The sequence below is a fragment of the Aedes albopictus genome, chromosome 3 (genome assembly GCF_035046485.1).
Source record: "Aedes albopictus strain Foshan chromosome 3, AalbF5, whole genome shotgun sequence".
NCBI classification, from domain to species: Eukaryota; Metazoa; Arthropoda; class Insecta; order Diptera; family Culicidae; genus Aedes; species Aedes albopictus.
This window is the reverse complement of record NC_085138.1, coordinates 299,572,882-299,587,208: the sequence shown is the minus strand read 5'-3', so window position 1 is coordinate 299,587,208 and position 14,327 is coordinate 299,572,882. Positions and strand designations below refer to the sequence as shown.

The window sequence follows — 14,327 nt, the reverse complement described above, 5'->3', positions numbered from 1 at the left end:
AATATCTTTGGAATATGATTCTTTCTTCCCTCTTTCAAACAATCCTATGATCCACCAAAGCATCCACCTATTCGGCACACATTTTCCGACGAAATGATAAATAATTGGTGATGTTTTGATGGACAAATTCCCAAACCAATCCAGCTGCAGTAATGTTTTCTTTGGTGCTTTTGGATGAGTAGAGGAAAATGAAGAAACAAATAAGATGCACAAATTTGTAAACAGAAGCATAGGCTCTGTAAGAGAGAGACAATATGTGTTGCCAAATGCGTAATATATCTCCCAACCTTTTTGCTTCTAGCATTCAAAGAACAGTTGAAAAGCAATCTGATTGCTCCTAAGTGAAAACATTTCAAGCAGTTGAAATGCTAATAACCAGCCAAAAGCATTTGAGCAGCACAGCTTATGCTAACTCAAGGCAGTTATGCATTCAAACTGCTTATGTAGGGCAGCAAGCAGTTTAAATGCATAATACGGGCTGATACACGGTTTATTCAAATGCTTAGTGGTTACCTGGGCATTTCTTCATCTTCTCGGATAGTCTTTGTTCTATTGAGGCACTCCGGTCGATGAAACCTGTAAAACATCCATCTTACTTTCTTACAAAAATAAGGGAGCAGATGGGTGCAGGGCCCATATAGCCGAGGCGGTAAACGCACGGGTATTCAGCATGACCATGCTGAAGGTGACGGGTTCGATTCCCGGTCGGTCCAGGATCTTTTCGTAAAGGAAATTTCCTTGACTTCCTTGGGCATAGAGTATCTTCGTGCCTGCCACACGATATACGCATGCAAAATGGTCATTGGCAGAGGAAGCTCTCAGTTAAAAACTGCGGAAGTGCTCATAGAACACTAAGCTGAGAAGCAGGCTTTGTCCCAGTGAGGACGTTACGCCAAGAAGAGGAGGATGGGTGCACTGGTCAAAAGATCATACAAGATTACCTTTGTATGGGTCCCCTCACATTGCTCAATTTATGGCAATGAGAAGGCGGACTCTCTCGCAAAGGTGGGTGCGCAGGAAGGCGAGATCTATGATAGAAGAATTTCACACGATGAATTTTTCCATTTAGTTCGTCAGTGTTCTCTTCAAAGTTGGCAACATGATTGGCGAGATAGCCAGTGGTTACATGCCATTATTCCTCATGTTTCTTTGCGAGCGTGGCATTACGGTTTGGACGTAGGTCGAGACTTCATACGCGTGATGTCAAGACTCATGTCCAACCATTACTCGCTAGGCGCACATTTGCATAGAATAAACCTTGCGCTCGACAATCGACGTTGTTTGGCAATGCCCGGATAATGACGCCTCCAGAGCACCCTTGAGGCCCGAGATAGACAACCCTTTCTTCCAGTAAGAGATGTGTTGAGAACCCGCGATCTCCCCTATATGCACGCCATTCACTAGTTTCTGGTATAAAAGCTTAATTCGCTTGTATTTTTTCCCAGCTTTTTTTTTTGTCTCTGTTTTGTCCTCTTTGTCCCGGCTATCCGGAAGAACAAACCACGCAACAAGTTGGTACCAACACCAAAAGGCGCCGAGCACTCTACAAAATGCGCAGTAATCCCGGATGAGTTCCAGAGATATCCGTTACCCAATCCTCACCTTGCCCATCCTTGAAAAATGTGACCTCCTAACCTCGAGTTGCCATGAGTACATTGGCCTCCATCCAGAACTAATCACTACAATAAAGAATTTCTGGATTTGTGTGTAAAAAAAATAAAAAGAATCTCGCGTTAAACGTGACTGAGCCTAAAAATCCAATTTTGGTATTGAATATATCAAAAATGCTTCTTTCTGCTTGATTTAAAAAACGATAAAAAAGTAAAAATTCAAGAAAAAAATAGTTAGAAGCATTCCATAACCCTGGAAGTCAGCTTTCCTCAGGAAAATGATAAAAAGAACGATGCGTAAGGGTTTTGAGTAATTTAAATTATGACACCAAACATAGATCTGCAATGACGGGCTTGGTGGTCTATTGGACCGCTTCTGATTCGTATGCAAAAGGTCCTGGGTTCGATTCTTGGCCTATCCATTCTCCCCTACTTTCTATCTCTCTCTATACTTTCTCTCTCCTATCTACATATACAACTCATGTGTAATCATATGTTCATAGCCATCGCTAGAACCAGAAACGGTTGAAAAGCCGGATCTCTTTCCTTCCAAATTTCACAGCACAGTGTTTAATCTATCAGATAACGGCTTGGAGTTATGTGCAATTAAGCAAACTGAGCCGCAAGCTTCATAGTAATAATCACACAAATCTATCACTTAACGCCTGGCCACCACGCACCAATGTGTGAACCCTCTGCCAACCATAACCCACCTATATCCCGACATCCGCATGAATTTGTGCAGACTCAGAGGTATATTCGGTCTGCTGTCCTCACATTGACCTGTAACCTGACGTGGCAGGCGCCATTGTCGCCTAATAATAGAAGTTCGCCAACACTCACACACTGAAGATGCCTGCTTAGTCCCCGGCAGATATCTCATTGGTTCCATGTGTGAGTGTAGCTGATCTGACGATACAGGAGTAGCATCCACGGGCGGTTAATCAAGCTCAAGCTCAACACAGATCCGCGATGAATATTACTGTCAGTGTATTTCGGTTCAGCGTAGTGCAAGATATTTGAATTTTAAAAAATTAAGCAGAGTAATACTATTTTTAAGCTATAACTTTAAACCCGTTCTACTTAAAAGTTTTTGGAGCTCGACTCTGAAATCAGCACGTAATTGTGCATGATACTTTTTGTCTTTGAAAAAAGTTCATGACTTTCTAGTGTAATTATTCTGGTAATTTAAGCAAAAAAATATTTTTAGTTTTCGGCAGATTTGGTACTCAGTGTTTCATATGATACATTTTTGCATTTTAGAACCTACTCCACGATGTTAACACATACAATACAAATGTGGAAAACATGATAATTTTACAATTTTCAGGAAGGTTTTTTTTAATGGAGCATTTCTTAAATTCCAAACGCCTTCTAAAAGACTTGTTTCAAGTAGCAAGTTTTTTTTAAGTTTTAGGAATTAATGTTTTAAATTTTAAGCTATTCAAATTCAATGGAAAAATACAATATAATAACTTGTTTTTGAAAATAATCTGCTTACCCTGTACTTAGGACGAACTTATTTACCTAGTCTTGGTAAAGCCTTGAGACAAAGTCCCTGGGAAATTCTGATGCGAAACATTTTTTTGTCTCAAGAGCAAACTTACACGCAGAAAAAAAGCATGGTAAAATCAAAAATATCTCAGGTAAACTCAAATAAATTGTCAATTTGTTCTGGCAACAAAAATAAAACTGTTTGGAGCAAATCGAACGTCACATTTGAAGCAAATTCAATCAATTTTGAAACAAACATGCATCTTCTGACAGGTTATATTAGAAACAAATGTAAAAAAATTTGCTTTTTGTGGCAGGTCGGCCCTACGGAAATATTTGTTTTCCAATTAAATTTACAAAGTCATTTCCTTCTCTAGGAAAACCCATTTCCCGTGTGGCACTTTCAATGCCAACATCATGTAGATAACATACGCTCCCGAAATCAATGGGATTTCGTGGAAACTTTAGGTGAAACTTGACTTTTTGCAAGAGGAAATCTTGTTTGGTGCTGCAGCTGGAACTTGAGAGTTTTGTTTATGTTCTCGACGGCGGAACGGGGGGCTCTTCAATGGGTATTGTAGAAATCAATATGTAATTGAGTTAGTTTTAAAAATTAATATTTCAGTTTTAAATATTTTATCAGTTTACCGAATAAACATTAATATTTTTGTTTCAAATGAACGAAATTTGTCTCCGTGTATGTGTCTCTGACAGATTTTGGGCCGCTGAATCCGAATCTGGGCTCAGATTTGCTTCAGCACGTCACAATTTTGAGCTATACCTCAATTTATAGGGTAAAATATGCGATTTTGGGCTTTTTTTTATTGCAAGCCATTAAGCATGAACATATTTTTTAAGCAATCAAAAGGTAAATTGGTAAATTTACATCTATTTAAGCATTTAAGCATTTTATGTTAGCATGTAAACTTGCATGCAATTTTTGGAGGGCGACTTGTATGAGAAATATTGTACCTAACGAAAATCACTTAAAACTATCAAATTTGATTAAATAGGTAAAACGAAATATTTTGCATAAATCGTTAATTTAGATGTTAATTGACCAATTTACCTTTTGATTGCTTAAAAAAATATTTCCATGCTTAATGGCTTGCAGTCAAAAAAGCCCAAAATCGCATATTTTGCCCTATAAATTAAGGTACAGCTCAAAATTGTGACCTGCTGGAGTAATTCTGAGCTCGGATTCGGATTCAGCGATCCAAAATCTGTCGGAGACACATAAGTTTGCCAAAAGTTAATTTTTGTTACGCTGTGTTATTGAAAAACCGGAATGCATTGTTGGGAGATCGTTTTTATAAAGCCTTTACAAGAATCACTGGAGAAATTTCCGGTTAAATTCAAGAAGAAGTTTTGGAAGTTTTATAGTGAAACTTTTTTGTTAAACTTTTCCTTTTAGTAGGTACTCGGTGGAATTACAAGGGGGTCGTCAAGAGTATCTGGAGTTAATCAGCTAATGTTTGGATGAAATTCATGTGAGTTTGGAAAGAGTTTTTAAATAATTTCCAAATGAATCTGCCCGTACTGAAGTTCCAGGGAAATACTAAAAAACACATCCTGGTACAATACCGCAAGGCTTAGCTTTCCAAACTCTGCTAATCGATACCCAAACGCTTGCAGGCACGCTTTGTTTGTCCTAAGAAAAGCGAAGTGACAAGAGACTGGATGATAGCGAGTGCCAAATTTGGGAAACGATGTTTTAAAGAATTCTTGGGGAATTCTGTGTTTACATTATTGTTTTAACAGGTTCGCAAACAAATTTTCCAGCATTTTTTTTGGAAAAGACTGCTGGAATTTCAAGATGTAACTCATTATTTTGTTTAAAGAAAATTCTAACGATTCATAAATAAATCCTATAGTGTTTTCTTGAGGAAGCAGCCCTCCATGAATATTAATTCTCTCTATATGTAAGTAAATGCATACATTCTTATAGTTGATCATCTCGGAATCCTTCGAATCTTTTATAAATATGGCCAAAAAGTATTATATTCATTAAAAGTAATTCGTAGAACGCATGTATGAGAAGATTCCCTCAGCAATCGCTGTTGGAATTCCTTATTTGAAAAAAAAAATGCTGTACGTTTCTAGTCCCCCTTATTGCATAGTTTCTGCTGGACATCCTGGAATCACGTGAAGGGCTTTCTTTGCCTGCCGTTGCATGAATTTGTATATTGTGAGGCAAGCACAATGATACACTATGCCCAGGGAGTCGAAAAAATCTTCCCGACCGGAACGGGAATCGAACCCGCCCTTCGTCTCCAGATTGGCGATCCATAGCCCTAACCACTGGGCTAACTGGAGACTATTTCTGCAGAAGTATGTAACCCAGAAAAAATCCTATTCAAACTTCATTTTTCGTAATGACATAAAACGTTGTATGCCACTCGCCGTAAAATTCGATTTTTTTGCAACTTGTTGCATAAATAACTATTACGTAACGTAACGTATAACGTCTTAGTAAAAAATATCGCTTGTACCCTGTAAAAATGTGAATTACACAACATGCTGCCAAATTAACGTGTATGCTACACATTAGAACTTTGGAAACTTGAAAAGTATCATCTAACAATGTAAAACCGATAAAATGAAAACTAGCTTCCTTGCTATCTTCAACCTACATATGTCCATAACATACTATTCAAATATAGAACTTTCATTTCTGCCTACCGGTTCCAACATTTCTTTTGACATTACAAAACAACAATCTTTGGCCATTCAAGTTTAGCTCCCATTCAATAGCCCGATGAGCTAGCATCTCCCGAGCAATGTCGATCCAACCAGCCGAAGTAGAGAAACAGCAACTCATTGATTTTTTGTACGTCGTTTTGCTTTCGTCTGCCCGCGTCTGGTGTTGCTTCATCTGACCTACTCGTTTGCTTTCTACAAGGAGAATGTGACGCAATCCGAGAATCTGCATATTTTTAATGCCCTGAGATATGTAAATTCTGAGGGATTAAGCAAAATGCTTGAACCGTAATACATATCTCTCTGAAGAATGTGCAGCGTAGTCCTCGATTGCAAACAAATTTCATCATACGTAGCAGCCACGCCTGACAGTTGACGTGCCTCCAATCTGTCAAATGAATCACGGTAACGATACAAAAACAATGACTCGCGAGACACTTTCTTATCAGTTCATGGTCCAACAAAATATCCGGTACAATCAAGTATCCGTATCGTTGACGGATTTCTCGGAAATCTACATAGCACACTGGTTAGTATGCAGGCCCAAAATCCCAATATTTCCAATCGTCCTTCAAAACCTGCGACCAAGGTCAGTGATGTCTTCACGCGGGGGAAGGCCTCTCTGGTGGTTTTTGCTCTGTTTTCCCCTTAAACACTACTGACGTTACCTAATCTTCATAGCGAACTGATATCATTCAGAAGCGGGCTTAGAATAGCGTTGAAGAATTTTCACCTTTCGAGTTCACTTGTGGTACTTACAACTTCGCTGGCTTCTCCCACGTGTAGATCCATGAATGGCTTGACTAAATCCATCTCGCTGAGTTAGTTGTTGTTGATGGGATGCTGCGTTGATTTATCACTCGGGCAAATCTTCCACCGTGTGCTATCGATTACAAACAATCAATCACTTGACCGTTTTGAACACTTCACTAGATTTTGTTGGGAGAAGTTTTGTTCTACACACCAAACACACAGTGTTTCTTTCCTTTTAATCAATATTACAATTGATTCGATTCAATTCCACACTTCACCGCCGTTCGGTTGAGTTCTTTTGGTTTCACTGAGGCCTTCTGCTGCGTTTACCTTTCTCGACTGAACACGAGCCGCGCTCACGACTGATAAACCCCGCTACACGCTAATGCTCACTCGGAGGAGGTACTGCTAGACTGGCGATTTACTTGGACAAAGGAAATATTTATATTTTGTTTCCGCACTAACTTAAGCTTTTCTTTACAACTTTACTTTTTTCACTGCTATGGACAAGATTGATAACATTCCCCGAAGCACACTATATAATATGACACTTCAACGCTCACACAGGATCAAGGCGAGAGAAGGACGCGAACTGGGATGGCTTCACCAGAGCACTATATAACAATTGAAGGAGAATCCCGATTTTCCACGTTCCACTCTATCACTCGAGTAGGGAAAACGAAAACGAAAATAATTTTAGATCGTCCTCGGTACACAAACGCTGAATTCCTGAGGATATCGCTGCGGTTAATTGATTTGTTCTTATTGGATCTCCGAAGCAGTGTCTCGGGTATCCGTGTTGTTCAGGGGGTCTTCGACTAGGAGAGTAACTACTTTCGGTGCCGGCGTGTCAAAAACAACTGTGAGAAAGTGAATTTTGATGGAAAATTTGTCCAGGAAGGTCACCTTGATGGGGACTGGTAGCGAATGTGCTGCTTCTGGCAAGTGTGTTGGTTGATGTTCTGCTTGTCTGCCTTCTGCCAGCCGTAGCCAGTCTCTTGCGGCTGCCTGCCCCCTACTTGAGAAATCCGTTATAGGGAAGTATGGGTGCCTTGCCTGCTCGACATGTGTGCTTACTGAACTGGCTGTGCGCTATCATACTATAAATAAATTGCTTGCTCGCGGTTGTACGCTGAACCATCAGGCTGTCGATGTAGCGTGTGCGGTTGACAGTCTCGGTGGTATGCGATACGAAAGCATGACAGCCTTTGTGGTAGTGTGCCATCATGCAGTGTAACTAGTTTGAACGAAATTCATGAACTCACAAATGATTGAAACCCGATGTTAGTATTTTTTTTATCTAATTATATTTTATGTTACGAAATGAAACAAAACCAATAATCATGAGGCGTATAGAACAGCCACCATGCGTCTCCATAATTGTGAACTTTCTTCGCACTTTAGGAATTTTCCAAACATTCAATCACTACTGTGGCATCACAGCAGAGCCGTCCACCATGTGGAGACGCATGGTAACTTGTAACTTTGCTAATAAAAGCATTTAATTTGAAGCTTCACATGATTTTTACTGTTCCGCGGGATACTCCCTTTCTCTTCGTGTACTCCTTCTTGATTATCATCTTTTTTTATTCTTCCTCTTCTGTAGAGTGTGTTATTCCACTTTGATTCTTTATAAGCCACAATTCATTCCATTATTGAATGTATGTACGCCGAATGAAGAATCCTTCCCTTCTCCTTTTGGAGTCGCCCTGATTCTCTAATGAATATTTTCTTTGCCTTCCAGCATCCGTAGTCTGACGTGTTTTAGCAGGTTACATTATTCTTCTCTATGTATAAGTGGTACAGTAGGGTGCCTGTAACAGTTATCACACTACCTAAGCAATACTATTTCTATAAAAATAAGAAGAAGATCGACGAATGTCATCGATATGTCTAATGATAGATAAGTTTTCATACTTCACATGAAAAATAAAGAAACCGAGCCAAAACTACTTTTAGTATTTATTACGGCGTGTGCCAATGATAGGAACCCTGTACCAGTTATGGACATAATTGTTAGTTTGGGTTCCACTTCGCACTATTTACATGTATTCCTTATGGGATTAGCCATAACTGGTACACTATGGCGAAATAGGGTGCAAGGAAGCGAAAAAGTTAAGGAAAATGAATTATTTCTATCACAATTTGCGCAAATTGTGAAGTTTGAATGATTGCAGCCATCTTTTGTGATCGTGATCTGTTGTTCAAGATTTTTTTTTCTTCTTGATTTGCATCATTAAAGGTTGAAAATCAACTATGGCGAATTTGAGGTACTATAGCCATAACTGAAACACTGAGCCTAAGTTCGATTTATCCATGGCTGTTTAAAATTTACATACACTCCCGTTCAAAAGTTTGGGGTCACCCCCTCAAAAACATGTCATTTTTTTAGGCCCATATCTCCGCCAATTTGCGTCCGATTTCAAAACCCTAGGTTTCATTCAAAAGATAATAAGTCAAAGTAACTTTGAACATGATTTAAAAGAAACTTTTTCAAAAAATTTTGTATGTGAACTTAACCCAAAGTTGCCAAATTTTCTAAAAAATGAATATAAACTTACGGCAGTGTCGCTGGAAGTTGGGTTAACCAAATTTTAAGATGAGAGCGGTAATATGACCCATTTTCTATTAGCTTTCAACTGCTTTTTACAGAACTTAGCTAAAAAATCTAGAAAAAAAGTTATTAAGTAAATTAATCCTTGATGTCATCGACCAAAAGTTTGGGGTCACCCCTCAATATGATGTATCGGTCAAAAGTTTGGGGTCACTTTCGTAAAACATGGAAAATTGATTTGGTGATATCTTCGTCATCTTTAGTTCAATTTTAATTCTTTTTGGCTCATTTCAAAGATAATTAACTAAATTTACGTTTGATGTCTTTAACTTAACGTATTTAACGATTTTTGTATATAAAAATGTTATGTTAAGTTAGCACATTTTACCACGCTTCAAAAAATGAGGCAACTTTACGTTAAGTTTTAGTATGTAAATTTCAACAAATATGTGTGGTTCAATGTCTATGCAGTAAGTATCATTCATTTTGTTTCAAATAAGCCAAGAAGAATTAAAATTGAATGAAAGATGACAAAGATATCAACAAATCACTTTTCCATGTTTTACGATAGTGACCCCAAACTTTTGGCCGATACATCATTTTGAGGGGTGACCCCAAACTTTTGGTCGATGACATCAAGGATTAATTTACTTAATAACTTTTTTTTCTAGATTTTTTAGCTAAGTTCTGTAAAAAGCAGTTGAAAGCTAATAGAAAATGGGTCATATTACCGCTCTCATCTTAAAATTTGGTCGACCCAACTTCCAGCGACACTGCCGTAAGTTTATATTCATTTTTTTGAAAATTTGGCAACTTTGGGTTTAGTTAACATACAAAATTTTTTGAAAAAGTTTCTTTTAAATCATGTTCAAAGTTTCTTTGACTTATTATCTTTTGAATGAAACCTAGGGTTTTGACGGAGATATGGGCCTAAAAAAATGACATGTTTTTGAGGGGGTGACCCCAAACTTTTGAACGGGAGTGTAAAAGCAGTGTATAACGCCTTACATTTTTGGTTGACCGATATACTGCCGTATGCAGCATAGTTGTCCCATGTTCTATGGGAATCCCTATTAACAACAACAACAAGATATCGCTGGACTATCACACTTATAAGCACACCCAGCAGGGAGCCAAATGTGGTCAAGTTTCTTCAATGTTTTCTTTGGTTCTGGGTAATTTCGGAAATGTGGATCCGAAATAAGGTTTTTATTGAGATAAGTAGTGCATCGTAACTAGTAAGTGATTTTGTGAAACGAAAACATGATGGAGCGTTGTGAAGGCTCGGTATTTAAAACAGAGTTGACAGTTTGTGTGCTCAGTAAAAGAGTAAGATGTGGGTATTTGTGACTAGCCGGAAGTTATACCGGTAAAATAGAGTGTGGAGCCAAAGTATCAAAAGACTAACGGGAAGCACCAGGATATGCCACAGAATGGGTTTTATTAGAACGTATTATTCTGGACGAATTGAGAAAACTCATTGATTTGTTCTACCGGAAAAGTGTGCAGAATTGAAAGCAATTTGAAAGCCGTTCAAAGTGAGTGTTTTGCCTATCATACCTAGTCCGACTTCGGGTATGAAAATTTAAATAAGTGGTTGCTGTTTTAATCGAATTTCTTCTTTGGCATCCAGTGAGAAAATTCCTTTTATTTATTTTCAAAAACTAGCTGTAAGTTTTGGATTATCAGTGATGCGCCAACGCCTGCGCCTACGATTTTTAGTGCAAAAAAAGTGCAAAGGCACATATCGCTTTGCGCTCAAGCTATCAACAATTCAATCACTCACTAGGAGTTGGTTTTGCGCTGCTCTGCTAATATAATTATCAATCAATTAAAGCGACCGTTTTCAACATATCAAGCTACAAATATAGCGCATAACTTAATCATACTGAATTCCAGACCATTCCTGTACCAAATCCCATTTCCTTTCTAAATATTTTCGAGGGCGTCGGTGAGTCGCTGGCATCTCGATAAATAGTTGTTCCTTCCCTACTATCCCTTCCCATCCACATAACGTGTTTCTTATCGTTTCAGAGAGCGATCGATGGCGCTTAAGCCTAGGCTTGTTAGCCTGCACACAGTGTAAGTGCCTGTGCCCCATCCCGGAAGCAAAAAAGCCCATGGAGTGACAAAATTGCTTAGCTATGCCACTCCCGACGTTGGTGTTTAAATATACTAAAACACTTTCAATCACTCCAACACATCTAAATGATTTACTCAAATACACTTACACAATCTGAATCTTGTCGCATCACTCGCTTATAGTGATTTCCAGATCATCCCATTCCAAATATCCAACTCCGTAACACCTATGCTGCCGTTCTACACCCAATTGTCCCATGTTATATGGGAATCCCATATAATATGGGACAATTATACGTAGAACGGCAGTATGGGAGTGTTGGTGAGTCGCTGCCAGGGTTGTTAACGTTAATCAACGATTAACGCCGTTGACGTTAATTTTCGCCGAAATCAACGTCAACGGCGTTGCGTTAATTTTTGTGGTAATTAACGTTAACGTCAACGGGATGCGTTAAATCAACGTTAACGAATAGCGTTAATCCAACCGTTAATTACTTACTGTGATATGAAAAAGACACGATAGTATTGGCTGGCAGTGCTTCCTAAAGGTGTCAGGATGAATCTTGTTTGTAAAGATTTTTGTGCAGTCATCTGGCCTGGCCGGCGATTTCGATCTGTGTAGTTTGGATCGGTACGCGTAGTTTGTTCCGAGTTTCTCTGGCCTGATCACTCCCAGCCCTGGTATAGATAGACCTGGCGTAATAATTAAAAAGCATACTTTCCACGGCTAAGAACCTGGTGGGAATCCCTTTGGTGGTAAACTCACTCTGCTGACGATAGATATCGGTTCACTGTTAAGCTAGTCACGCTGCATCTTTGAGATGAGAGCTTATTCTTATTTTGTACTAGCTGCCCCGGCAAACTTTGTCTTGCCGTCTTGTGGTGGTTTGACAACTGTTAAGCTCAATTTCGTAACTTTGTGTACATATAAACACAGCCACCACGAATATGAACCGAACCGTGCAAGAGTCATGCGGATCGGTTAATCCGTTCTTGAGTTTTGTTGCCTCAAAGGAACTTCAAACTCATTTTTATATATATAGATTTATTATAAAATAAGGATTTCATTTATGAGCCTCTGCACGAATTTGCCCTGTCCTGCTCACTCCCACAGAAAGTTTGAAAACAGCGCGCACAGTAAAAGTCAAGTTTGACTTTTACTGTGCGCGCTGTTTTCAAACTTTCTGTGGGAGTGAGCAGTAGGCCAGATTCGTGCAGAGGCTCATTGTTGTGCTAGCGAAGGAGGTTGATTCGAGCTTGATGCACTGTTTTTTTTCTATCGCAGTAGACATGTCAAAAATGCAAATTCTTTCACTGATTTTTGGTAACTCAATCGCGTTTTTCAAAAACAAAGTTTGGTTTGTGAAGTGGTCATGTCTCAGGTGGACATCTAACTAAACTAGAAATTCGAGCGGATCAAGTTGGTTGAAATCAAGGGGGAGTCGCTGAGCACATCTTTACTTGCGCCAATTATTTTCAGTGTGCCACCGGGTATTGAATTGTGCCTCAGTGTGCCCCGAAGTGCCACTGCTTGATGATTCAGATTTTGCTTGGCAACTACCAAGACAACTAACTGTTTGTTTTCATTTTGCAGGTCAAATGTACATGGTTGCCTAGTTTTTTCACCCAAACTCAAGTGTCAAAATTGTGCCTCAGAGTGCCTCGGTGTGCCACACAGCGTATAAGACGGTGTGCTTGGCACCTCTTGGCACAATGTTCCAAGCGACTAGCCCCTTGGTTGAAATGCAAGATTCAAAATGAAGAAACCCGTTCCTCCACAAATTCAAGAGTGAATAGGACCATTATTGGAACGATTGGGACTTCGAAGAAAAAACATACATCGGTGGGGGTTTTGTTTCAACCCCAATATCCTAATATTTAGAAAAAATGATGGAGTACAAAGTGAGTAGCCATGTTACCTACCATGGAAATGATGACCATTTAGTATTTTTTATCGGTAAAGCCTTCAGTACACGCTTTGCCAAGTGTGCAAACTTTTCCGCACGCATCAACCAACATCAAAGCAAACGCTTGACATTTCCGATGTTTTGTGAATGTTGCGACCGCTGTTGGCCTACTGGGTTATGCGTGCGGAAAAATTTGCACACTTGGCAAAGCGTGTACTGAAGGCTTAAGTATTTAAAGAGGTCATTCTCTAAAGTTTGTGTTTATTGCAGTTGTTTCACAATACGCCCATCAATTATGCTTTTAAACTGACCAGGCACGCTGTAATATCGTCAATCGACTCGTTACGCATTGGATAGCGCCCACATTAGTGGACAAATAACTCTTCGCGCACTAGGCACAGTTCCAAAGAGTCGCTTAAAGAGTTGCCACATATAATGTTGGGTTAGCAATAATGGTGCACGAGAGCTTATGACTGGCCAAATAAATGCATAATTTGACGTTGCTTATTGTGACTACTAGAAATAAACACAATTAGAAGAATTCTAAAACTTAACCTAGAAAGCAAATATTTACGAAATTCCTTGTGAATGCCAATGTCATGATTTTTAGAGACAAAAATAAATACCAACAGTGATAGCAAATTCAACAGAAATTAGCCCACATTTTTGCCGATTTCATCATGCTCTCTAGGATTTTTTTTTCAACAATATGTTTTGCTTTTCAAGAATGCAGTTGAAATTGAAACAACTCCAAACATTTCCGGTGAATTCAGGAAATTTTCGTAAAGGAAATTTCCTCGACCTCGAGAGAAGCTTTGTGCCTGTCAGTATCGGTCAAATTGCACAATTAACGTAAAAATCAACGGAGTCGTTAACGTTAATTCAACGCTCAGCGTTAACGTTAACGTTGATCAACGGCCCTGAAAAATCAACGCAAAAAACGTTAATCGTTACAATTAACGTTAACGAGTTAACGTAACGCGACTCGCTGCCCTCTTGTAAAGTAGGTGTCATAACATCACATCCTTTCCTATCCTCGTAACGGAGAAGATGGGCGTGGCCGGCAATGGAAGTTCTCATGTCGTTTTTATTTCAACCTCTAGTTGGATAGATGTTCCTTTCCAAATAGCATTCCATAAGCAATTAGAATACTGCCGTTCTACGCATACTTGTCCCATGTTATATGGGAATCCCATATAACATGGAACAATCGGGCGTAAAACGGCA

General features: G+C 39.1%; 1 protein-coding gene across 3 annotated transcripts in view; it reads right to left on the bottom strand.

Moving 5' to 3' along the window:
* Positions 1–14,327, bottom strand: part of LOC109405279 (hexokinase type 2) — a 124,794-nt gene that overhangs the window by 89,454 nt on the left and 21,013 nt on the right. The window contains exon 1 of one of the 3 annotated variants that reach the window (XM_062842237.1): positions 6,564–7,567. The exons of 1 other annotated variant lie outside the window; for it this stretch is intronic. In XM_062842237.1, the coding sequence (XP_062698221.1) occupies positions 6,564–6,617 (54 nt within the window). In that variant the 5' untranslated portion in view covers positions 6,618–7,567. Of the gene's footprint in view, positions 1–6,563; positions 7,568–14,327 lie in introns of those variants that run through there. One more of the 3 variants, XM_062842236.1, reaches the window with a different exon arrangement.